The 26,484-nt window shown below is 36.1% G+C and overlaps 1 protein-coding gene across 1 annotated transcript in view; it reads right to left on the bottom strand.

Annotated features, from left to right (window-relative positions):
• Positions 1-26,484, bottom strand: part of EXOC2 (exocyst complex component 2) — a 121,578-nt gene that overhangs the window by 27,487 nt on the left and 67,607 nt on the right. Inside the window, exons 15-22 of the mRNA XM_009326446.1 lie at positions 25,495-25,626; positions 21,793-21,844; positions 19,007-19,087; positions 18,099-18,158; positions 17,180-17,241; positions 16,212-16,278; positions 14,058-14,174; positions 9,847-9,988 (exon numbers count right to left, since the gene is read on the bottom strand). Coding sequence (XP_009324721.1) covers positions 9,847-9,988; positions 14,058-14,174; positions 16,212-16,278; positions 17,180-17,241; positions 18,099-18,158; positions 19,007-19,087; positions 21,793-21,844; positions 25,495-25,626 — 713 coding nt within the window. The remainder of the gene's footprint in view (positions 1-9,846; positions 9,989-14,057; positions 14,175-16,211; positions 16,279-17,179; positions 17,242-18,098; positions 18,159-19,006; positions 19,088-21,792; positions 21,845-25,494; positions 25,627-26,484) is intronic.

Genomic DNA, 26,484 nt, shown 5'->3' with positions numbered 1-26,484 from the left:
AGAGATTGTCAAAGGGACTTTAAAACAGTTCTGGGGTACAAGAAGAGAGTAGTCCCAAGATCTTTTAGCAGCAAACACTACCCAACTGGATATTACGTGAAAAATAGCAAAGTAGCTACAGTGAGCACACCTGTGGAAACAAGTCTTTGTAGGCAGAGAATAAGCCCAAGCTAAAAAGCTTAACTAAAGAGTCCGAGACAGACCCAACACCACAGTTTGGGACTACAGGCAATTTTATTTTTCATCTGACTTTCTTTCCCCACTCCACTTGTTTCATTACACTTCATTATGTTAAAGATTGCCACAGAAACTACCTTGAGCATTACCAAGACAATAAAAATCTAGTTTCTAAGGGTAATGATTGAAGGAACAGTCTAACACTGAGCCCACACGAACACCTCATTCACAACCAAGGTTTTAATTTTTTTTGGCTTATAATCAAACTAGTAATCAAATAAAAAGAAATAATAGTAATAGTGACTATTGATTTGGAGTTCTAAGCTTTTGGCTTTTTATACTATGACCTTATCGTACCTCCCTTACCTCCCTGGTCTTCAGTTTTGGCTCCCAAACCCATCTGAAGCATCACCAAGCTCTTCCTTTCCCACCCTTCCATCCATCCATTCCTACTCACTTACCCAACCTGTAAACCCAACCTGCCAGTGCTCCAAAACTGCTTCCTGCCTCATTCCAGTAACATTGGGGCGCCCAAAGTAATCAGTAAACCAAACAGTAAACATTAAGATGGCAGTTATGCCTATCAAATGCAAAGTAAACATGAAAGCATTCACTATGCCAATAAGTTAGACTACTGAGTATTGTTCTGCTGATGACATGATTTATTACTACTTAACGTTTTATTAAAGGGGTTGGGGCAATACCAAACTTGTTTGGATATCCCCTCATTCATGCATGTAATAAGGAGTGCTGGAAGAGGAAAAAATGATGCTTGCCCCTTCTCCTCTATGCATTACCATCGATTCCAATCCCCGATTAATTTTCTGCTTTGAGCAATGCAGAGATCAGATGCTATTATCAAAGACAGTCATAAAAATACAAAATAATATTAAAGTAGCTTAAGTGTTTTTCAAAGAGTGTGCTTGAGGGTCTAAAAAAATATTTAGGCTTCCCTGTAACAAAAAGAAGGTTGTTGACATTAACTCATGTCCACCCAGAGATGGACTGCGAACTAACACTGCGTGAACTAGAAAATGCTGAACTGATAAGTTTCCCAGGTAAAGATCAAACTGGCCTTTGAAATGCCAAACTGGAGACAAGTATGGTACAACTTCCCACAACTGGCTAGACAACAAAAGAGACTTCTGAGTTGTCAGACACTGCCGATAAGTAAATCCTCTGGAGTTGTGATAACTATCATCACAGTATTTAGGTATTAGAGTGACTTCCAATACCATCAGTTAGAAAGGGTACATGAATAGACACAATTCTCAAGCTACAACAAGACTAGGATACAGTCTGACCAATGAATCACAGCAAGACTTCTTTTTAGAGAGAGATACAAGGCTTTTGAGCTCATGCTCATTACTCCTCAAGTAACATAAATGAAGCCTGTCTTAGGTCTTCAAAATTTTCAGATGAGAAAAATTTTTTTTCCTTATCATATTATTTCCCTTTTTAAAATACACCCTGCTTTAAATAGGCAGTTTACAAATTTGCTGACCACTTAACTTTTGCAGTTTGAGAATAATGCAGGTTTTCCAACTTTTAATGAAAAATGAAAAGATAAAATGTTTTTTGAGCTTAATTCCTGCAGCTTAACAGTCTTTAGCAAAGCACAGACAGAAATACCACAAGGTATTGCAGGAAGGGGTTTGACAGGTATAGCCAAAGAGAAGCTGGAAGAGATATGGGTGACAGTCTAGTAAACAGCTACTGGTAGGCTTAATAGCAGAAAATGCTATAAAGCAGAACAGTGTGTGAAGGCAGACACGTGCAAAGCAAGAGGAAGCATAAAAAAATAAAATAGTTAAGTTGCAGATGAACTTCTACTGCATGCTTGCACACGTGAAGTCTAGAGTCTGCTGAGACCAGCCAACAAGAAACTAAATTCAAAATTAGCAGCAGAAAAGCTTGCATGCAAGAAGTGTGTGGAAGCACAATAAGATATCTAAAAGTCTACACACAAGTGCAACGCAATATGTGGCAGACAGGGACCTGCAAAACGCAATGTCTCTCCAGGACAGTTTCTACTGAGATTTCTATAATAGTCAGAAATTAAAGATAACCTGCTGGCAGAAACTACAGGAAGCTGGAGAAACAGTTCCTTCTCCTTTTCTCATCTTTTGCAACTGTTCCCAAGGACAGAGAAAGTACAATGTCCATTCCATTTCACCAGCTAGAATGATCCTTAAAATTTATAATTCAAAACACCAGTGTAATATGTTAAAGAAATCTCACTGTTGTCAGAAGTGAGAAATGTAATGAAACCTGAATGTCTGAAAGTGAAATTGAAGAAAAATCTGAGGTTAAAATGAAGTTACACAAATGAAGGTATTTTGAAACATGCAGTGAAATTTCTGCTTATATTTCAAGCAGCAAATTATTATTTTTTTTCCACAAAATTAACTGAAAGGCTACAACATGACAACCCCTGACTTTGAAATTTTAGTACATGATTCTATTCTGTGAAGAATTATGTGCAGTAAACCAGATGCAAGAACTGCAGTCACGCAACACACGGATTGTCACATTTCCTGGCTGAACAGGTCATTTAAGGATGTTGAATTCAGCTTATCCTAATAAAATATCAATTTACTAATGTATGTTACAAACGCAGTTAGTTTGAATGAGAAATAGCATAGTTTAACTGGAGTACTTAAAAAGAGTACCATATGTAAGAACACTCCGGTGTTCCAAAAGGTTTCTCCACAAAGGCACAACACACCAACACAGATACACAGCTGTTTCTTCAAGTGCTAACTCCCTTTTGTGCACCTCTGTGTTTATGTGGTCTCCTCTTTTTTTTTTTCCCCCCCTTCACACATCCCAGATGAGCTTGCTGCAGCTCAGTTCTTCCAGGATGTAAAGAGACCCAGCTACACTTTATACTTACCTGCTGGGAAGGAGAAGGGGAAAAAAAAAAAAAAAAAAAAAAAAAAATCTTTCTGCTGCTGCAATTGCTAGCAGTTAAAGGTAAGTTCCTTTTTCAGCAGCTAATATTGGCACTCTCACCAACGCTGAACCTCCGTGCACTCTAAACTGCAACCCAAGAAACACGGCAAGAAAATGAAATCCAATGGCATACAATGCAAGAATGTGAAGGCTGTAAGACATGTAAGGCTTCAGCATGTACCCTCTCCTACTCCAGTAGCTAGATGAAAATAACTAGCTAGTGGAATATATCTGTGACTGTGTCACGAACAGTTAAACAACTGGCATTTTGTAACAAAAAAAAGCACAACTGACAAGTCCTTTAGCAACTTTATTTGCCAATGCAGAACACTTTTAATGTTACGGAATTTATTTCTTATATGCAATAGACCTGCAAAAGCATCATTGTTTTCTTCCTGTTCACTACAAAGACTAACCGGCACGTTATATCCCTGCATCAAAATAGAGAATTTGGCCTTATTAAAGCATAAAAAGACAGGCAACTCCTAAACGCAGGACATCAATAGTTTGAGATCTGTTGGAGTTCAAACTCATCTACATCTAGTAAGATAATTCTGAAGCCATCCATTTGAAGTGTTAGAAGAAATCTAAAGGGTTACAGAGATTTCAAACCAAATTATTTTGCACATTTCAGTCAAAAAGTAATTGCCTATTTCTCAAAAAAAAAAATCTACTATATCTAAATGTTTTTAAGATGTAAACGCACTTGTCATCTTTCATGTAAGCAGGGTGCTGGTGCCCCAAATTAAACAAAGGAAGAAAAGTTAGGGTTGACAAGTATGTCGCTGTGTAACTACAAATTAAATATGCCTTTTGATGTTTCATTTTTAACTGCTGAGTACCTTTTCATCAGGCTATTGCCATTAGAAGTTTTTTATTAGATTTTTAAATTAGACAAATAACAGGTAAGAGATGTGACAAGTATATCAAATCTGATTTAGCAGATCTGACACACTTAATCTTGTACTGTAAGAGTGGCATTTGATATATTTGAAATATTTCAAACAATGCTGCCTTAACATGCCAAATAAGAAGAAATTCAGATTTAACTCTACTATAGTCAATTTATGCCAAGTACAGAATGAGTATCTAAACCACATAAACAATCAACTTTCAGCTGAAAGTGCGAAATCACCTGAAACTTTCAATGCAATGTGAAATTTTAAATACTACCCAACCCCCACCCCCCCCAATATCTGACAACACCAATGAAACACAGAAGATACATATTTTAAAAAGATTGCTAGACTAGCCTCTGCAACTCTGTATGCTGTGAACTCTGAGTGAATGTTGGCTAGACTGGACAGCAGCCAGCATTTAAAAAATAATTTATGAAGAGAGATCACCATATCTGAATTCCTCAGAAAAATAAATGAACACCCACTTTTTGTGTGGTAAACAAATCCACACTTACTAGAGTCTCAAATTTATGTAGCTGTTATATATCTAAACAAATAAAATATAATTAAACTTGCCACATGATTAAAAATAATTTGACATTTGCATGCAAATGCTCACATTAATAATCTAAAAGATTGAATGCCCACATACAACTACTTTTGCTTGTACTGCACAAACTTCAATACACAGAAATCTTTTCTATCCAGATTCAGAGTAACACAACCACCTCATTAACCCTCCAAAAGACTATAGGCTTGGAATCCAGAAGAGAAAACAGAGCCTAATTTTACTTGTCAGGTGACCAAGATAAAAATACATTCATTTAAAATAGAATTTAAGAAAACCAGCAAGACACAGCCTACTACCAAAAGAGAATGAGCACAAATGAAAACACCTTGTATGCTGAACTAGCTGATTGACCAGTATACACAAAAAAAATCATCTAAAAACATACTCAGCAACTGATTAATGTTATATTTCCCATTATCCCTATCACCTCTTTTAATTCTGTTAATACCACAGATTAAATCAGAACAATGTTTCAAACAAGAAAAGAACTAGATTTCATTGTTGCTGCATGTTAAAAATGAAGTCTTTGTTGTAAAGACTCAGAAGTCGACGTTGACATTAAAATGAAAATTTAAATTAAAGCTATTTATTAACAATAAATCTAATTAAGTTAACCGTACTGCCTTCTAACACCAGCAGTCACACCTGAGATCAAAATAAAGGGGCAAATGTATAATTACGTTGTGCACAAGTTCTTTCTGACATTCAGAACTTTGATATTGAAAAGAGCGTGTATGTTGAAAAACTAAACAATAAAAGTTTTAGCACATAGGCTAAATTAAATTTTTCCCCATGCGAACAATTTGACCTTCCTTATATTTAAAACTGTAACAAAAACCATATGTACAAGTATCTGATAATTACAGGACGATTGCCTAAGTGAGCAAGCCATATGCTTTTTCCACACTGACAGAAAAAAACATGGTACAGAACTTCAGTATTACGTATTTTTCAAAGCTTGCTCAAAAGGCAAGCTTCTTAATTTCATTCTGATTTCTTCTTCAGAACTGTTCATTTATTACCGTTCTTCTCATTCTTCTATTTTCCCTTCTATTTCCCCATGGATTATACGATGCAAGGAAGTATTGTCCCCAGTACTTACAGACAGATGACTGCAAAGTCGCCAATGACAAATAGATTGTCAAGGTTTTTGGATAACATTTTTCTGAATATTCTATATACTACAAGACTTTAGGTAGTCAAATTAAACATGAATGTTCAAATTGACAGGAGTCAAAGAAGGCGTTTTAAAGATAAAGACAAAAATGCTTAAGTGAGTTATTAACATGACATAGAAAACCGCACGGGAGCAGGGACAGAATCCCGCCTCCACTTTTTTTCCCCTCCCAGATTATGCTTCACACACTTCTCAGAATCTGTTACAACTGAGGATAGATTTTTGCCTCTAACAGCTCCACTTAATACAAACCCCAGTTTTATCTCCAAAACAGCCTCCATTTCATGAAGCAAGTCAAGTGTACCCATGTGGGAAAAAATGTTATTATTTAAAGATTGGATTATACTTGATTGTCTTTATGTAGTTTTTTCCGTACATAATTTTTACTGACATTGAAAAGAAAGCAAACAAAAAACCAGAATGGAAACCAGAAAATTCTCGTACTGCATTGGTCTATATGGCTTAACAACAGAATTGGCAACACATACATGTAACTTATGTACAGTAGATTTATATGGATTTGAGTCATTTGCCTGATGCTGTAGACCTTGACTTTTGTAGCCTTCATTCTAAAAAAGAAACAACATTGATGGCATTGGCAAGGCAAAACATTTAGGCCATTGTTGTGTTTCTCAGTGGTACTGCCCATATAGAACATGTAGCATTGCCTGTAGTGTTACTGTAAGTATATAATAATATAGATATAACTTCTGCCAGCTGTGCAAAGAAAGTAACATTAGTAGGCTGTCATCCCTAGAGGACAAAAGTGCAAGATTGAGGGGATTTCTTCGATTACACCGCAGCTTCTGGTAAACTCACTGATCTAATGAGCATCAGACCTCTCTGCTCTTTTATTTGCACTTCAAGTCTGTCTCGTTTGTATAATCCCTTTCTATTCACTTCTGTGTTAATTTCATTTCTAAATCCTACCCTAATTTACATTTCTACCTTGCTCATCCAGTCCCGATTTCCCCCTTTGTTCCATCTTTGTTCCTGCTTGATACCAGTCTTCATCACAAGCTTTCCATTCCAGTCTGCTCCCTCCCATGCTTTGTTTTCTACCAGCATTGGTATCCTCCCCACGAACAATTCCATCTACTCAAAAGCATTATCTTCCCAATAGTCCAGATCAGGTGCTCTCTGCGTTCTATTCAGCCTTCCAGCTTCTTCATTCTGCTCAGTAACAGCAGGGGGAACATCATGAAAGGAATACTTGCTAGTGCTTGACCAGTACAATTTTTCAAAAGAGTTGCAGTCTTGAAGCTCTGGGCTGGACTAGCAACACAGGAAATTCATCATTAGAAAATTCTCGATGTTATTCCTAACCAATTCCTGAGAATTTTCATACTCACATTTTTCCAAAATGTCCTTTGCAAAAGATATATCCGTGGCATCGACATGCCCCCACTCTGGTCAAATTTTTAATCGCCAGATGGAATGCTTGAAAGTTTCAGACTGCATCAGGGAAATTATTCGCCTTTTACCTTGTCTTTTAAACGTGGACAAATTGATGTCTTTGCCCTCCTCTTTCCTTTCAAAAAAAGAACTGTTCTTGTCGAAGTTTGCCTTTTTACTATCACTAGTACTATTTGAAAGCTAATGCAGAAACACCATATAAAACAACTTCAGGCCAAACTATTACATCATGGCCATCAGGCATAGTTGTATCCACTAAGGAAGATCGAGTAACTTTAATTATGCAACACTACACATCACTGATAGTACCACTCAGGAACACAACTGAGGCCTAAATGTTTTGCCTTGCCAATGCCATGAACTAACGTTCTTTTTTAAAATTAAGGCTACAAAAGTCAATATCTAAACCAGGCAAATGACTCAAATCAAATCTTTAAATTTTGTAGTCATAAGATTACTGAAGAACAGATAATAATTTCTACTATACAAATAATTTTTTTTCCTCAACAAATCAATGTGTCGATCTTTAATAAATCCTTGAGTGAACTGTGTGTTTGACTCGGTGTGACCCACTCCCAGTCATCTGTATGTTATTTTAGTTTAATAAAGTAGATACTTTTCATGCTGTACTTGGAGATGAACTGTGAAGTAGAGCTTTGTTTGTTCGGGGTTCTTCTAAGAGGAAAATGAAAAGATAGCATGTCTACTGCACTACTAACTGCATTTTAGATTACATAAGGGTATATTTTCTCAACTATAATCTTGTTGTACAATTTAATGTTGTTTGTAAATACTAGTTTATTGGAAAAAAATCAATTATATGCTTGCTGGGTGATTTTTTTTTCTTTTTGATTGAATGCTGGAAAAAGTCATATTCTCATATGCCCCATGAAGAGTTGTTTGGGTTTTTTTCCCCAGTCCTTTTCAAGAATGAAGTTCATCTACCTCCTCCAAGAGGGAGGCTTTCCCAGTCACTTACTAATTTTATCTTCAGAGCACCAAATATTTTCAGGATCAACTAACCATTGCTATAAGCAGACAAACTGAAGGTACTCAAAGTTACTCTTTTATACCAATAGTCAAAAAGGTACATTTGACAGAATTTATCCATCAGAAAGATAGTTCATCAAGGTAGAGAAGCATGGAAGAAGTGACTATATGTTCCTTCTTAACATGTCTAGCTTGGGGATTAACAAAAAAACCAAACAACTTTTTTACTACTTCAAATTGGCACCTCTTGGCCAACACTATGATATGTAATCCTGAAGAGGAGTCTCTAATATTCTCCATTTTCACTTTGATTTTTGCCAAAAAGTTGCACAGAATGTACGTAAAACCAAGAATAAATCGGACAAGCAGCAGACTAAGGCACACCTCTAACAGAAATTCAATATTCCCTTTAAATGAAAAAATACTACAGAATAATCCTAAAGGCAACGTGAGTCCAGTCAGTAGATCCCAATGCACTAGATCAAGAAATGAGCATATAAAAAGCTGACACAACTTCTTTCTCTTTGTCTTTGTTAGCTGGTGGGAATGCAAGCATGCCAAGCAAAAACATACTTCAAACATGATGAGGAGTTACATATTATTCAATTATAAATTTGAATGTGTAAGATTAAAATACACGTTATTTCGGCTATAAACTGTATTACAGCATATATTCTGAGCACAAAAAGTAGTAACAAAAGATAGAATAGAGACTTTTCTCTAAATAAACCCTAAAATCTTTGTTTTTAAGGCCCAGCAAGCAAGCACTGCAGCTCTTGATGCACAGATTACAGCGTGCTTCTTGTAACCACCTCCCTATCAAATTTTAAAGTACAACAAAACTTCTACTAAGCTTGCCATATACAACTCTATGAAACAATCAAAACAAGAAAGTACAAATTGTCATGTCAATCATTGATTTACTGAAATTCAAGACAAGATCATCTTCAAAATGCCATGTACTATGTTACTGCAACTAATTTCTACTTGGTATTAACCAGGCATTCATGGGATAAGTGATTTAGATGCATTAGTTTTAGATATGACAAATTAGATGTTCAAAGGACCTAAATGTTAAGATGTGCACAGTATTCACTACTTAAAGAAAAAAAAACAAACCCCAAACAAAAACCCAGACTCATTTATATTATGCTTCCTTAAAACAGAAGCTCTTAAAGCACCTAAATAATGACTAACAGCTCCGTCATTCTAAATACCTTATACCTGCCCTTCTTCAATGGTTTAACATTTTGCTGAAATACTATTATAGTATGCATTTTCTCATAATTTTACCTTTTCAGAACTGTAATTACATCTATTACAAAAGTAGCCAGATTCTTTGGAAAAAATCGCAAACAATCTCAATGCTATTTTCTCATGAAATTCAAAGATGTCTTTTATAATTCTTTCTATTATATATAAGCAATGAAGCAAAATAATCACAAAAAACAAGTATTAAAGAGATTATCAAAGCTGCTTTAATCATTTGGGGGTATTTGAAAAATGATTTAAGAATTAAGTAAAGTGTGAGAAAGAACTTATAATAAGAACTTGTCAAAAGTTAAAAACACACTAGAAAAAAGTTTTTATTTGTACAGCATATTTTAGCTCCTATTAATCACTGTTAAAATAATTTCAGAGTTTAATAAGCAGATATTTACCTGCTGGAACAAGACAATCTTTCCAATCAAAATATCCTGCATAAATGCCAGGTTCTAACGACCCAACTATCGGATCTGCCTTGAATTCAATGTACGTTTCAAACAGTCTTTGATCCAGCTCTTTCAAGGATTCCATACTAACCTAAAAAACAACAAAAAAAAAAAAAAGAGAGAAAGAGCGTAATAGTCATTAATTACAAGAATTAAATCACATACCCAAAAAATTTACTTCACGTCTCCTTTAATTTTCGGTAAAGAGTAGCAATTACTTACACATTTCAGTTCATAATTACATATATAAAACCCTAGGAACTTCCATATTATCTGTCCATCCTACCCAGTATAATTTTTTTTTTTTTGATTGTGCTCAGCAACAGACATTTTTGCCAAAAGTCCAAGTAATGCCAAAGCAGGCAGATCACACTGTAATTGTCTAATGGCATGATTTTTTTTCTGCATGTCAGGAGGCTTTGGTCTTCCACCAAGTAAACAACTGAATTTTGTCAATGTTTCAAAGTAAGCCCATAATAATTTCCATCCTGAAACATGAACATTTTCATATAATACTTAAGACCTACCAATTGTAATGTTACACTTTCTCACTATCTGCTCTACATTTGAAAAATACACAGAATTATTTAGGGGTCTCTGCCTTCTGAAACTGTACATGTGAACTTCCCTGCTCTACTTCAAGGCATATCTGTATAACAGATGCATAAACTGCAGCTCACCAACATCTGCAGAGTTTTTCTCTTTAACAGCTCTATGCAATTTTTAGTAATTCACACAACTTAGCCCCACTGAAAGCTAAAGTGATATGCACAGTTTGTTCATAGTATCTGAACAACTTTAAATTTTATACAAGACTTTTTATTAAACATAGGTATCCCCCTGTAATTATAGCTTCTGAAACAATTCTGGAACACAACGCGTATCGTAAAATGTTGAAGTAGAAAGTCAGTATCTTTGGATGGTAATGGATGCTAAATACAAATAAAATATGCTGAAAATATCATGTGACTTCTACTTAAATGTATTTATGCTTATAAGTAAGAGCTTAAGCAATAGCAAAGTAAAGCTTTTAAACTAGTACTCATTTTCCTCAACCATTAGGGAAAAAAGCATATATATATATATATGATAATTTCCAGAAGCAAAAGGGGTTTAAAAGTGAGGAAGAAGGCAGGGCTCTAGATCAAACCAGAAATTCAGAAGAAAGAAAGAAAAGAAGAGTATCAACTCCTTATCATTCCTTTCTAAAGATTTAATGCTGCAAGCTGCAGAATAAGGAATGAAGCTTATTCACTGCAGGGATGTCTCTAAACTGTGTTCTCATCTGGCATGCCTATATTGTTAAGTGAAGAGAAAAGGGAACTGCAGTATTTGAGTCAGGAATAGACAGACAGATAAGCCTTCAGGAATGAGATCATAAGTGCAAGGGAAAACAGAGGTATTATTGAGGTCAAAGTTGCTGCCAGATTCAGGAAAGTTGGGATGGTGAAGTTGGTGCTCCGAAACAAGAGACACCACCACTTTCCTGCTTTTCTCTCTGATGAACCTCCTTTTTTCATGAGGCACTGAGAATTCGGTCCCAGGAAAAGATTGAGGCTCTTTTCTTCTTCTTTCCCTTCTACCTGACAACCTGTTGACACTCAAGACTTGAAAAAGAAGAACACACTAAAAAACGTACAGAAATATCACTTTTTCCCCTTACACAGGATCATAGAAATGTAAACCCGGAATGGGTTTCAAGACATTCTTCACTTCAATTGCTTATGATTAGGGAGAATAATTATCCTTAAACCATTCCTATTTAGGGTTGAGCTAGTGGGAAAAATAAAGTACAAGTTCCGGTGGGAAGTCCCTGCAAACATGCACCCATTCAAAGAATCTGTGTCCCAATTGCTTCAGTTGTCCTTAACAAAGTGTTTTAGAATTAAGTAATTCCACCTTCCACTTCTGCAGTCATTCAATACAAAAGATCATCTGCACATTCAGTACAAGCTTTTGTTTCATGTGAGTCCTCTTCAACCTGTTTCAAGTTCAACACACAATTAAGATAGCAGTGGATAACCTTGTTTTTCAGCTGGTGGAAAGATTACAAGAAAGAATGAACAATTCATCCGAATGTTATTTTGAGCCCAGGATGCGGGGGGTGAGGCAGAGTAGAAGTCCTCAATAACTTCCACTGTGTATATGCATTTTCTGGACTCCCAAGAGGGGTAAATGCTCATAAAAAATATACAATTCTCTCATTGTTATCTTTCCGCTGTGAACTTCCCTGTAACTACAGTTTTCAATTTTTGTATTAAAGCCATTTTGAGCCTCTATCCTAGCAACCCCTCTGCCTTATCTAAGTATCAGGACTGTGGAAACAATTTTATTCAGAAGCTTAATCAATAAGCTAGGATGAATGTTACGGGATACATTATTTTTGTTCCCCACTTGCTAATTGACTAAACTGATGATAAAAAGTTGAATTAAAGAAGCTCCACAGAAAAGCACTGAAGATTTATGTAGAAATTAAATGTAATTACTGGTGAGTACCATAAGTATGTGCCAAGATGGCGTGTGCTAAAGCAGAGTGTAAAGTTTGGCCATTTTATGTAACTTTGTATTTGGCACACTAAGAAAAAAATGGAAATAATAACCACGTAGAATGTAAGGAAATTTTCTTGGTTACAATTTTATGATTTCTGTATTTTCAGAATATTAGGTAATAATGATTTCTCTTCTAACAAAGGGAACTTTAAAAAAACCCCAACCAAACAACAGATAGTTTTTACCAAAATACACTACAAAATTCACTTAAAAATTAAATTTATAAGGCTAAAAATGGAAAAGTATAGTTTTATTTCAGTCTTCTCAGATAAAAACAAATTCTATTTTTCAAAAATTTTGTCAATTCTTTATTGCAAATTTTTAATCTAATAAACAGTTAAATAGATTAAGAAACTTACAGAAGTTTAGGTGACAGAACAAAAACCTGAAACAACCAACCAGCCCCTCTAAACCTCTGTCAGCTTCTAGCCTCTCAAAATTAATGAAGGATTCAAAAATTGCCCTCTTAAGATGACTAGCTAATTATCCAAATCCTCCCAGCTAGCATTACTGATTGATGTGTCCCATATCTGCAGCACTGCACCAGTCAGCGCTTTCAAAGGGTTAACACAGATTGGAAATTAATCTGCGACTTCAACATTTGAATTTTGCCATTTATAAACCTACCAGACTTTTAATGGCAATACTTTGATGTGGCTGTACCAGACAGAGTGTTGAATACATATGTGCCAGATACATACATACAGATACATACATGCAGATGTCTTACTTGCTTATACAGACAACACTAACTGTACATAGCTCAACTCTCAGTTGTCTCGGCAACAAAGAATGACAATGTGCAGAGTCATTTTGTATACTGTACTAACCATACAACTCCTCCCAACCCCATTTAAATGCTATTCAAAATTACTTCAGCCACAGAAATTCAAACAACATTCAGGCAGAACAGGACTAAGGATGTACTACATAGTAGAAACATCAGTTCAAGTGAAATATTGTACTCTGTACTGGAAAAGATAACATTTTACTTCCAACCAACAAATGTTTCTGGAAATAAACTAGCTTTATGGTCCTAAGGATTAAGTCACAACATTTCTCATAAAAAAATGATTAATCTTTACAAAAAGGCAGGAAAATGAGACAGCGACTGCCGCCCACTTTGACATTTTCATTCTTTGAAAAAAAAAAACAAAAAACCCCAAACCCAAAAAACAACCACCAAAACACAACAAAAAAAACCTGAACTAGTTTATGAACAACAGCTATCAGTAACGCAGATTGCCAGATGAAATAATTTATCAAGTATATTTCTGAGATAACGATCTTTCATTCTCTGCATTAAGAAAACACAGTGACATTAAACAGCTTTCCTAAGAAATCTGATAAGCTTTGCCATTAAACACACAAGTCCTGAATAAAAAAGAGGTCACATTTTCTACACCAGCTGTTTAAGCCTTATAGGAACACATACAACCATATCGTCGTTGTTGTGTCCAGCTGATGCTTGGAGTCCCATTCATTGCAGAAGGCTCACCCAAGAATCCTTTTGGCCATTTGAACACTTGCACTTAATTTCCACAGAACGTAAAACAAGTAAAAACTGTTTCCTTTAAGCAATGATACTCCATTCCAGTGCTCTCACTTACTTGAGTTATTTTTTCAACACCTTGAAAGCCATGTTTCTCAAAATGTTCAGCTATATTTAGGAAGGTATGACGTTCCAGATAACGGCAGTTACTGAGTGCAATTAAAAGCCTCTGTTCCTAAAAATTTGTTTTAAGAGAAGAAAGAGTATAACAGTTAGAAAAAAGAAATATCAGCATGACCAATACTGTAAATGTATAGTATTTTATTGACTCTGTGTGTGTAATAAACATGCTGATAAATAAAGTGGAGTTTACAAATATTTTTGTCAACAAAACACCAAGAACTGAGTGAATATCAGGTATGATGACTGAACACGTATGCTTTTTCTTATAGGATCTGGAGCATTCACTGGAATAGCTGTGACTAATACAGAATCGTGGTTAAGACTTCTTTACAAAAATTAGGTTTGGACAGCTTTCCAGGAAGCTGTTTCTGGCTTTTACTTTGTTTCAAGAAATATGCTAAGAATTGTGACCATCATAAAATTAACTGAAGATCATCTTCACTTTCACATGAAGCTGGCTAAAACAAGGGAAGCAAAACAGGTACTGAACAAATGCACTCACCCATTCTAAAATACTACAAGCTTCAGAAGTACGTAATATAATTTCAGCAGTTCATTTGAAAAAATTCTAGGTAGTTATAACTTATCTCTGTTCTTCAATGATTTTTTTTTTAATTACAAGAAGGTCAAATACATTCTGGAGTTGAGATACCAGAATTGCCTTTCCCTGACTTTGGAAATTACACCTTGTTGCACCAAAGAGACAAAGAACCAAACAAGACAGAACTACTATTTAAACAGATTTGGTCCCTTTTCCGCTTTCCTTCTCCCAAGGGGAAAACATTTTTCTACCTCAGATGGAAGTTCAAAATCAACACCAGCAAATATTTTGAAAACAAAATTATTTGGCAATGAAGTCATCATAATAGTGCAGATCTGATTAAAAACGGTGTTGGTTTTCAAACCCAGAAGAACTCCTGACAGTTTTGTATTCCAGTAATATGATGACTAGTATTGAGATATGCAGTTGCCTACTACTTTAAATTATAATTGGTTGGTACACAGACTATTCAGAAAATGAGACTTTTAAAAATACAGGGACAAATCTTACTCTGCTCACTCACTTTCTCTGTTCTCATTACTCAATCAGGAAAGTGAAGATAGTGTTCTGTGATTTACAGAAAACAATTAATATGATACCATGGAAGCCAAACATTGTCTAAAATTGTGGATTATTTCTTTTTTATTTAAACATTCATATCTATGACATATGGGAGGAAGTCACAGCCACAAAAAGTTACATGGTCAACAATTAATATAAAAATCTATGTGTTGCAAGAATAAAATGACATAGAGAACTAATTATTATAGTCTGCAATTCGGGAACTTGGCCTGATTTGGCAATCTGTGATTCTTTATTGTAGCAGAAATGCCTATTGCTCTTGTAAATGAGGCAAAGCTGGGCTTCTGACAACATTTAAAACCCGTACTAAGGAATATTAACTTCACAAGAGGTTCTCACTGGGTTTCTTGCAGGGAACAACTACATTTTTTTCATCATCCACCAGACTAGAAGAAAAGTCCATTAAGCAAAGTCAAAGTGTGAAGAATATTAAAAACCTTTTTTCCAATTTCCTAAAAAACAAAACCAGCCAAACAAATAATCAATACTTACTCTCAGTAATTTTTTTTGGAAAAACTACATTACTGAGTATATGTATCCTCCTGGGTTTTAAAAAGTAACTAATAATCAGACCAGTTCTTATGATTTAGAACAGGGTAATAAATCAAAAGTCAAATCCTCAACTGTCTTAACACCAGTGCTATTTTCACTGATTTCAATGATGCCATTTTAGTTTCTGAGGAATAGCTGGTTTCAAAAAATGTCTTCATTAGTTACCTTAAGATTGTATACTAAGATATCATAAACAAACTGCTTTTAAAAAGCACCTCATATTCAAGCCTTATATCCTTGTCTTTTCTTATGCTTATATACATATATATCTAGGAAATGCCTCTAGAATACAGAATTGCTCTCTAAAAAAGGAAAACAAAAACCTGAAACACTTAATAAAAAAGGACCACATTCCTGTAACTTTGAGAAATACTAAGTTTCACATCAGCTTTTAGAAACAGAAGCCAAACTTACTGAAGAAAGACTTGAGTCTTCATGAATGCTTCCAAACAAATCTGGAGATGAAACATCAACTGAAAGACTAGGAATATTGTTTAAAAAGTGAGTAGTATAGTGCTTTTGATTATCTGATACACGGTGGATCAAATGAACAGTTGGAACAGAAGACTGGAATCTTGTGTCAAGCCCCCCTCACACCAGATGATAAAGCAGTCCACGTTGCTCAGTTTTTCTAAGATGTACACAAAGCCTGCAGCAGCTTTGTGGACAGACAGTACTATTCTAGCTACCTTTCCATCTTAAAGCATTTTAATTTTCTGTAATTTCTCTGGTTTGTCACAGATTCCGTTTTGGTTTTATGCCTATCCAGCCAAGAGAGTCATCCAAATAGCAAAAAAAAGTGGCATTAGGAACACAGTTAATTTGCCTTTTTCTAACGCATATTGCAGGTACCAATATTTGCCAAGTTTCTGGCTTTTCACAAAGAAATGATTGGTACTCTTGAAAACTCAGGCTATTCTGAGTTCTTATTGTTTTGGTCTCTAAAACAAGTGGCTCATGAGCAATTATTGAACAAACTTTCAAGAATTTAGCAGAAATACCAAACAGAACCAGTCAAAATATAAGGGAAGAAAAGAAAGGCAGCGGCTGCTTCTCCATGACTAGACATTACTTAGTGACAAGGACAACTCATTCCATGGAAGGTCATGTCAAAAACAATATACCTGCTTCTACAGCACACAACTCCTGTCATTGAATAAAATGGTATAAGTAATACCATATTCATTACCTTGTACAATATTTATTACATGATGTCACTCAATTGTTTGGCATAAAAAGTATCTGCTCTTATTTCAAAGCATCACTAACCAGAGGCAAAAGTATTCACAAGAAATATGAATAAAACCACACCACCACTGAAATTTGAGACTCGCACCCACAATTTCAGAATACTACACCAAGGTCCTATTTATTTTACTTACTGTGCTGTATCTATGTCACCATCAGGTTTGGTGCTCAGTTGTTCCAAACAGTCTATAAAGACCTAGGAAACAATAAAGCAAGATCTACATTTTCTGCCACAACTAAAAAAAAATTCTTAAATTCACTTGTACTACAGTCAATAGAAGCAGAACAATCATCATCACCTTTCTTTGTCTTAAACCGTACATAAATACAGTAACATTTTAGTTACACCTTTTGAATGCATATTTTCAATTTTATATGCATCACAGTTTACTTGTAGCAAAACACAGGAGTTTTTAATCCTGCTAAGTGATTCTCATCATGCATGGCTAAAATTACGCAGTGATAATCTGCTGATTTGCACAGAAGGCATTGTTAACAATTTTCAAGTGTTCAATCTGAACAGTTGATCCCAAGTAAGCAAAAGCATCACTAAAATCCATGTTTTGCTTTGGCTCATGGTTTCTTATTTGAGAAGACTATGGTTCAAAAGCCTAAAGCATGTTATTACCTAATTTCAAATATATTTAAAAAAAATCAGGTTTTGTTACAAAGAATATTGGTTTCTGATACAAAAATTAAAAGCTATATCTTCAACTGATGAAAATCAGCATTGCTCCTTTTACTGCAGTATATCGATGTTAGATGACATCAGCTCAGCAAGTGTCTCTCAATCATCAGTAAAATCTTGAACAGTCACAATCAGTAAAATACTTGAATATGTCACTTACCCTCTGAGGATTTGATATCATCAGATTCAGCTAGCTAGCTCTGCATACTTTTAAAGTCAAACATTTCTCAGTATCCCAGAGTGTATCAGAGGAATAACAGAGTCATCAACTTAAGGTACCTTTTGGGAGGTGGGCAGGGAACAAAGCACACATTTTTGTTGATCACTTGTGTTCAAATTTTCATACTTAAAAGTGATCAAGTTACCTGCATGATCCCAATGCTTAGCTGGCACACATCCTCCTGTGTTTTCTGCTGCTGGAAAACCTGAAGATGCAAGCAGATAATTTCAGCAGAACAGCTTCACATGGCCTTATTCTCAAGGAAGGCCTGAGTAACCTATCCCTAAAGAGGTGACACAATTATAGGAATGGCTGTTGGAATACAGTGTTTTCTCATGGATCAATTTCAATTTTTCCCCACCCTAAAAATGGGGAGAGAGAATACAAATCCCAATAAACAGTCTGACAAGCACGAAGAAATAACACTAAAAGGAAAGAAGTCCTAGTACCTAGTACATGTGATATGTATCATTGTTGGCTAATGGAATTGCAGCAAAAGCTTCCCGGATATTCAAAGATCTTTGCACCCTAACAAGAAGGATTCACCATTATTTTGAATAATGTTCATTAAGCATCAGTATCACAATCAATCAGGGCCTCAAGGTACTAAGTGGATTGGGACAATCAGGACTCCTGATTTAGAATAAAGGTTACAGAAGTAAAAAGCTGAATTCAAGTTCTGCAAGTAGTTTGGATGCAACACTGAGTGAAGAGTAACTCCTAGGAATGCCTCCCCCACCCCTTTTTTTCCCTCATGTAAATAAAGTCACATCTACCGCTATCTGAAAATTACATTAGCAGCATTTTTTCAAAAGAAATGCTTTAAAGATTTAAATATAGGTCCAATCTGCCCCATACACACACAATTACGCCAAAGGATAAAAGGAAACAAACAAAATTCTAAAAGCTAGCATCAGTTGAAAGGGTTTATGTGGAAAAAAAAAATAAAGAGGAAAGTTATATCCCTGTATCATTCTCTGAAGGTTCTTGTTCTGAAACCCAATAGTAATTTACATAAAAAGAACAAAAATAAAAGCATGAATCAAAACTTACGCTAGCCTCTCCAGGTTTGCAGTCCAGCACAGTTTTAAGAGACTGCAAGGAGTGGATAATGCACTGCTCAAACTGGGATGGCTGAAAGGCAAACGACTTGTTAGCTTTAGGTAAACATGTCAAATGTATACTACACAAATATATAAACTTCCACGCCATATGGTAAGCTCTTTATTTCCAAATTATCCCAAATAAAGGGGGGGGGGGGAATCACGATTCATATATTACCAGAGGACCCTTTTGTAGTGATGCACTTTTTGCACTTAAGCTAGCTACAGAATTATTACCATAGATCAGTGTACATTTTTTTATCTGAATCAGAGTCTTCTACACCAGACAGCCTCCTCTAAAGGGTCATGAAAGATTTTTATAGCTTGTTTGTGGCAGCATATATCGACAATTACATTATAGATGCCTGTGACACCCTCCCTCCTCCCCCCCTTGATCTAAGTTGGGATAGAATTTCACGTTGGATATCTGATATTTCTGCATTTTATTTCAGCAAAAGGTTTCTAAGAAAAACTGACTGAAATCGCTTTCACATGGAGGAAAAAAAATCCACTGGTTTGGGGGGCTTTTTCTACCTTCAGGTTTCCAAATCTGAAGTATGAATGTCTTGGTGCGTGTATCAATTTCACTCTGAAAGTGCAAACGAGTTCACAGCATCAGAGTCATTAGTCAGTTTTTCCCTGTCTTTCTCTCCTCCCTGTTCAGTCTCACTTTTTTTTTTTAATGAGGCTGCCTGCTGGTATTGGGCAGGAAGCGGTTGTACAGGACAACGTGAAGCAGAGGGGTGTCACTGCTCTAGAAGAGGGACATCATCCTATTGGATTTGGGTCAAAGAGGTGGACAAAAAAGGCTTCTAAGTCATGTAAACCTGCTTTTCATCCAGTAGATAGTTTATGGCATGTCACCAACTTTAGGCTTAGGAGTTAACTTTTATTTCTGTAAATGCCGGGGTGGAGGTGGATCATGAAAGTAATGCCTGCATAGCAACCTGAAAATCATGAAAAAAGCCACTAAGACAATCTGTATTTATTATTTTTGGACCCGCTTAAAAGAAAAAGAACAGCAGTAAAGTGCTGCTTTTGTTTTTTTGTTTCCACATAATAAAACATCACACCTCAGGAGAAGAAAGCTGTTCAGATATGTTATTCTTTGGGTATTATGAAACTGAGGAAGAGTTTGCTCTGTGTCTTACTGTATCTTTTACCTGGAATATAAATGCTAAAGGGGTTATCAACCACTATTTCCTACAAACTTAAAATACAGTTCCTACCTTAAACCTAAAATGTCCTCAAAGAGACTGCCTGGCCCTTGTTTACACTGGTGAATTTTTGCTACAATTTTTGTTATATTACTACCACAATGAACTCTACTTTAGTAGATAAATCACTCTGCTATGACAAAACATAGTCAACTGCCACCATTACAATTTGGGACATCTCAACCACAGCCTCAAAAGGTATCTAGGAAAGTGCTGTATACAAGGAATTAATGGGTGATTCCTAAATACAAAAAAGACTTAAGCAGTTTTTAGACAAAGATGGGTTAGGATACAGCAAAAGCAAAAAGAAACAAAGCTTTTGTGGAAGATCCATCCTCCTCCCTCCATTTTACAGATGAATAGAATGAAAAACAGAAAAGTTAAGGGACTTGCCCAAGTCAGCAGCAACTGAAACTAAGACCAGAAGCTGTAAATCTGGTTATAATACTACAGTTGCCCAAAAACACTCCTTCCGACAATGTGTATATTGTGATTGCTTAATGCCCTCCTACTCAACTTCAAACACGTATTTATAGAAGCAAATAAGAAAAACTAAAGAAGCCTGTGGAGCATTCTCTTAGATAATACACACAAAGCAACTCTCCCTCCCACAGGCCCTTTCTGCTTTCGCAGATTGTTTTTAAGTCACACCTACAATGTGCTTGCTGTGTTTTAGGCATTACTCATTACTGTGTATTTCCAGAAAGCATCTCACTAATTTATCTGAATTTGGTTTCAAGTCATTTGTTGTTTGTGTGTAGGCAATCTCCTAAATTAGTTGCTTTTCAGTTCAATTTCTCATTATAACATATAAGTGACCTATTTATTTAGCTTCATACCAATTCCATGGTAGTGTGCCTACTAAGTTATGAAGCATTTTGATGTGAACTGAACTTCTTGTGACCTTAAAAATAACTTTTTACTTCAGTAAACCATCCCTAAAATAAGATGCTTAACAATGAAAGTTATTGTTTATCTCAGCAAGATCATGCTAGAGGTCAGCAGTAATTATACTGATACATTTAAATAACCCTACTTAAGGTAGAAAGTCATGCTACATATCTTGATGCCCAATTCTTATTTATTTTTGTCTCTCAATACATGGCAGAAATCTGCAAAGCTTTTATTTATGCCTTTTTTTTTTCCTTCTGTTTTGCACCTTCAAAAGTATTGCTGTGTAGTAGTACCATTATCAATTAAAGTTACTTCAGATATAATAGTTTAAGAAGTACAAATAAAAAATTTGGAAAAGGAAGAAAAGAACAAAAGTAACTGTGTGTTTGGTGATGGGATCTGTTAAGAGTGCTGTAAATAAGTAACCATCCAAACAAAATATTTTGTATTTTTTATCTTCCTATATTTTCATATTTTAATAAAACTATAGACACCAGTATGCACACATATAGACAAAGTCCAACATAATTCAATTTTTGGAGAATACAGAAACCAGTTTCATTACACTTGCAAAAAAAAAAAATCCAGCAAAGAAAGTGCCTACAAGACACACAAGTATACCCACCAACGATGTCAAACCTTCATTGTCAACAACCCAGTCTTCCTTTTCAGCTAACCTGGGCTCGGTGGGAGCACTGGGACTGAGAGCAAAGGGCAGGCGGAGGGAGAAGGTAGTCATTTTCATTATTAAAAACTCCTTGAACTTGAAAAGATAAACCACAGACATTGGGACTGCAATGACTAGGCATACAAGCAAATAGCACTAAAAGCTTCAAAGCTTTCAGCATTCTCAAATGACTAAGAATGGAACTCATACATGGTATGCTGGTGACACCACATAGAGAAGCATATCTATGATACACGGCAAGGCTTGCATGAAGCACATCTTTTACTGGAAAGCTTAAAATTAAAGGCATATTGTGAAGGCTTTGGCTTTGTTTTTATTTTGTAAATTTTTAATCACAACATAAAATACTGCATTTAAGAACCCAAGTCTCTAGTCTATTATACTCCAGCTCTTAATTAAAACTGAAAGAACAACTGCCTAGCATTTTAGCAAAGACAGAAAGGACAGCATGTAATTCATATTTAATAACTATAAAAGAGGCTCAGAGTCCCCACTCAGGGTCAAGGATCCATGGTGCTAGACTTCCTTCAAAAATACATGAAGGCATATGCAAAAAGCACTCTTTTCCACTACCCAGAAGGTGCCAATGTCTATAGGCTTACTGAAGCTAACAGGAGCTAGGTCAGGATGTGAATCCAAAGCTCATGCACGGCAGACAAAACTCCTCTATGGACACATGCATTCTGCATCATTGCTTTTTTGGGGGCTTAATCAACTTGTAAACAGAACAAAGATGAACTGCGTGAAGTTTTGAGGGGGTTTGACATACAGTTTTTCACACACAAATTGCTCATCAGAACTGTCTGTACATCATGAAACTGCCTTTAAAATGAGAAAAAATTTTGGTGAATTACCATCTCTCCCCAAAAACCAAGAAAAGAGGATAACTAATGTATGCTGAAAGGTATCTTCACTATCTTGGTGCTTTAATTAGCTAAATTAAGAAGCTTGGTTTTGGCATCATACCCTGCAATCCTACATCTCATAGAAGTATAGGCTTAGTGAGGATAAAAAGTGTTAAGAAATTGTGCAGAATAATTACTGCATTCATTTCCCTATTTCGTAAACCTCTTAACCAATATTCTTGCGAGGCTTTAGATTGCGCTGGTCAGCTTCTACATGTTTCTGTGGCTGCTCACTTTTGCATTCTGTTATGAGCTAATAAAAATACAAAAGAAACAAATTTCTTTCTCATATTTCACTGCTTACCAAATTCCAGTCAAATACATTCATGTAAAACCCCTGTCTAGTCTGGCATTCACATAATTTGGCTTTCATGACCTTTATGACCAGTGATCACATATGAGAGGGAAAGAACACAAACTGCTTCTCAGGGCCAGCATGAGTATATGGTGTTTATCATACGACAACAAGAAAACCCTGTGCGTGGGCATATTTATCCTATTTAAATAGCTAATGGTAGAGTGCTCTATTAAAAATTTTAACTGATCTGAATGCCTTTACCAACTATAACAGGCAGCAAGAGATGAGACTGAACTTTATATCAGCAGTCTATGCAGCTCGTATTTCAGAAAGATTATGGAGGTGAGAATCAAGTCCAGGAGGAGCCTTTTTGACTTACATATTACAGATATAACTACATCTGAGATCCATTTACATAGATCTCATTCATACTTCAGGTATGAATGAGACTATCCATTAACTCTTCTTTCATTGGTTCTCTAAAGATAACAGTTTCTCCAAGGGCCCAATTAACCTGGTCCTGTCTAGTAAAAACTATCTAAACACATTCAACATATGTAATTTTGCTTTAGCTGGTGAAGAACAACAACAAAAAAGGGTCCCATAGATAAGGCATGCAGTGCAACAATATGGAATGAGAGTCATCATACAGGCAGGCATCTTTTCTCTTCTCCTGTTTGATGCTACAGCCACTACACAGAACTGCTTCACTAATAGGGGATGGAAGTAGCCGTTGAGGAAGGCTGCTGTTATTGGCTAGATGAAAGACAGATACATTATCCAGCCAACGTAACATACCGGCATCCTAAGGGATCTGATCTCTTTTGATTCAAGAATGAAAAGTATGAATAAAGATGTTCAGACCAAATAGAGAATCATTCACACATAGACTGGTAAATCTGCTTTTATAAAAATCTAGGGTACAGACTATGACAAGAGTTTTTCCTCCACAGAACATACGTGACCAGCAATCAGGACGTAAGAAGCAGAAACTCTGGATCTGAACAAAGAACTGGGCTATTGTTATGATGCAACAAGTAGGCAGAACTAGTAAGACAGCAGGCGCTTTGGCTGAGAGCTTCATCATTAATCACGTTTCAGAGCTCTCTGGACTGCTTTGGATAGCTCACAGAAATTTGAGAAGCTAAGGATTGTCAGCAGAACAGTTCAGAGCTAGATACTTCCTTCCTTTGAAACAGTCAGGAAATCTAAGGAATCACTCACAATTCCTAGACAGAGGGCAGTCAGTCCAACAGGACATCCTCATGTCACGATTAAAAAAAAAAAAAGAGAGAGAATCTTTTTCATCTGCCATTTAAAAAAAATAATAATTGATCTCAATTGTGCTAAGTGAAGAAAAGCAAAAGAGACTTCCTCATACTTTAAGTGAAATCTGAAATAGTGGTAATACTTTCCTTAAGTAGTTTTAAAGAGACAAAACAACCTATGTACTTGTATGGCCAACTAGCTTGATAATAATGCAGAAATACAAATCCCATTTCAGTGTTAACATTAATAAAAGAATTAAGAGCCAAGAATATAATTCATATCAACATTGTATCAAATAAACCATAGAGGCTTTATGATTTGTTGTCACCAAAAGTTTAAAAATTTGCTTACTATAGCCACCTGTGCTTAAGGCTTGGGTAAAACACTTAGCTTCATGTCAGCCTACAAAATAATGATGAATCACATGGTAAAGATGAAAAACTGATTAAATTGTAAGATTAAAAAAGCCCTAATCTTTTTAACATTGAGGGTAATTAGTCTTTTGGAAAAAAAACCCTGCTAAGTGAATTAGCAGATCAATCTGCCCTGAGATTTAAAATCTGGAAGATTTACTTCATTCACATTCAAGTTTCAGAGCTGAACACAAGATGGTAAGATGAATGGCCTCTGATGCACATAGAGTCACATTACATTTAGAGAATGTCTTACTGGCCTTGACAATTCAGACATTTATGGCAAAAGCTGTGTACACAGTAGGAAGTCTGGGGATTATAGTATTAGTAAAAGGCCTTGGAAAACACACAGCTAAAATACTTCATAAAGGGCTGTGGATTTTTTTTTTACTTGGGGTTGGGGCATTGCTTATTTAATTCTTCACTTTATAGAAGAACTCAAAAAAGAAAATAAATGGTATTTCCAATACATAGAAGCTGCATCATGAGATAAATCACTTACATTGTAAAACTGTCTCAACCCAAAGGAAACAGATCTAAACTACTGTATTCATTAGACTAAGGGAAGAAAAGACTCATAACAAACATTTCTGTCAGAAAAGTGAAATACTTGAGTAACTCTTGTGAGATATTACAGAACTCAGAAGAGTCCACTGCCACTACAATATCTGTAACAAACATGGTTATCTTCCAGAACATGGTTTGGCCTAATCAGAGGCAAAAAAAAATATGATAGTAAGCAGAGACCTGCAGCCTTTTATTACCTTCAGCTGTGTGTTGTAAGGTCACTATAATGCAACGTACACGGAGGTCCAAAATAAGATCCTGGATGATCTGAAGCATATCATTGGGTATCTCGAGTGCAGTAAGAGACTCAGAACTAAGCCTGGAAAGAAAATAAAATTAGACCGAAATGTAAATCTGCAGGTTTTTTTAAGCTGATATAACTTCATTGAATTTTTTAGATGTTTTCTGTGTATATGAATACAGTAGCTCCATCCACAGTGAGTCTTTGAAAACTGATTATCCCATCCAGAGAAGATTAACTATTTGCTTAATTCAGAAGCTTGAAAACACAGATTTATTTTTTTGTAACATTACAATAATGTCATAGCAACATGCCAACTTTTCCCGCTGTCCTCTTGCACTTCCACACCTGCCTTTCTGCATCCATCTGCATCTTGTGAGACTGCTCACAAGGCTATGGGGCTGGATGGGATCCACCCGAGGGTGCTGAAGGAGCTGGTGGAGGAGTTCGCCAAGCTGCTCTCCATCATCATCAGTCCTGGTTAACAGGGGAGGTCCCGGATGACTGGAGGCTGGCCAATGTGACGCCCATCTACAAGAAGAGCCGGAAGGAGGATCTGGGGAACTACAGGCCTGTCAGCCTGACCTTGGTGCCAGGGAAGATTATGGAGCGTCATCTTGAGGGCGCTCACAGGGCATGAGTGGGACAACCAGGGCATCAGGCCCAGCCAGCACGGGTTCATGAGAGGCAGGTCCTGCTTGACCAACCTGATCTCCTTCTATGACCAGGTGACCCGCCTAGTGGACGAGGGAAAGGCTGTGGATGTGGTCTACCTGGACTTCAGTAAGGCCTTTGACACCGTCTCCCACAGCATTCTCCTCGAGAAGCTGGCGGCTCACGGCTTGGACAGGTGTACTCTTCACTGGGTCAAAAACTGGCTGGACGGCCGGGCCCAGAGAGTTGTGGTGAATGGAGGTCCATCCCGTTCGGGGCTGG

The sequence above is a fragment of the Pygoscelis adeliae genome, unplaced genomic scaffold, assembly GCF_000699105.1.
Source record: "Pygoscelis adeliae isolate BGI_AS28 unplaced genomic scaffold, ASM69910v1 Scaffold186, whole genome shotgun sequence".
In the NCBI taxonomy this organism is placed as follows: Eukaryota; Metazoa; Chordata; class Aves; order Sphenisciformes; family Spheniscidae; genus Pygoscelis; species Pygoscelis adeliae.
Note: the sequence above shows the minus strand (reverse complement) of the source record. Positions and strands in the feature narration are given on the sequence as shown.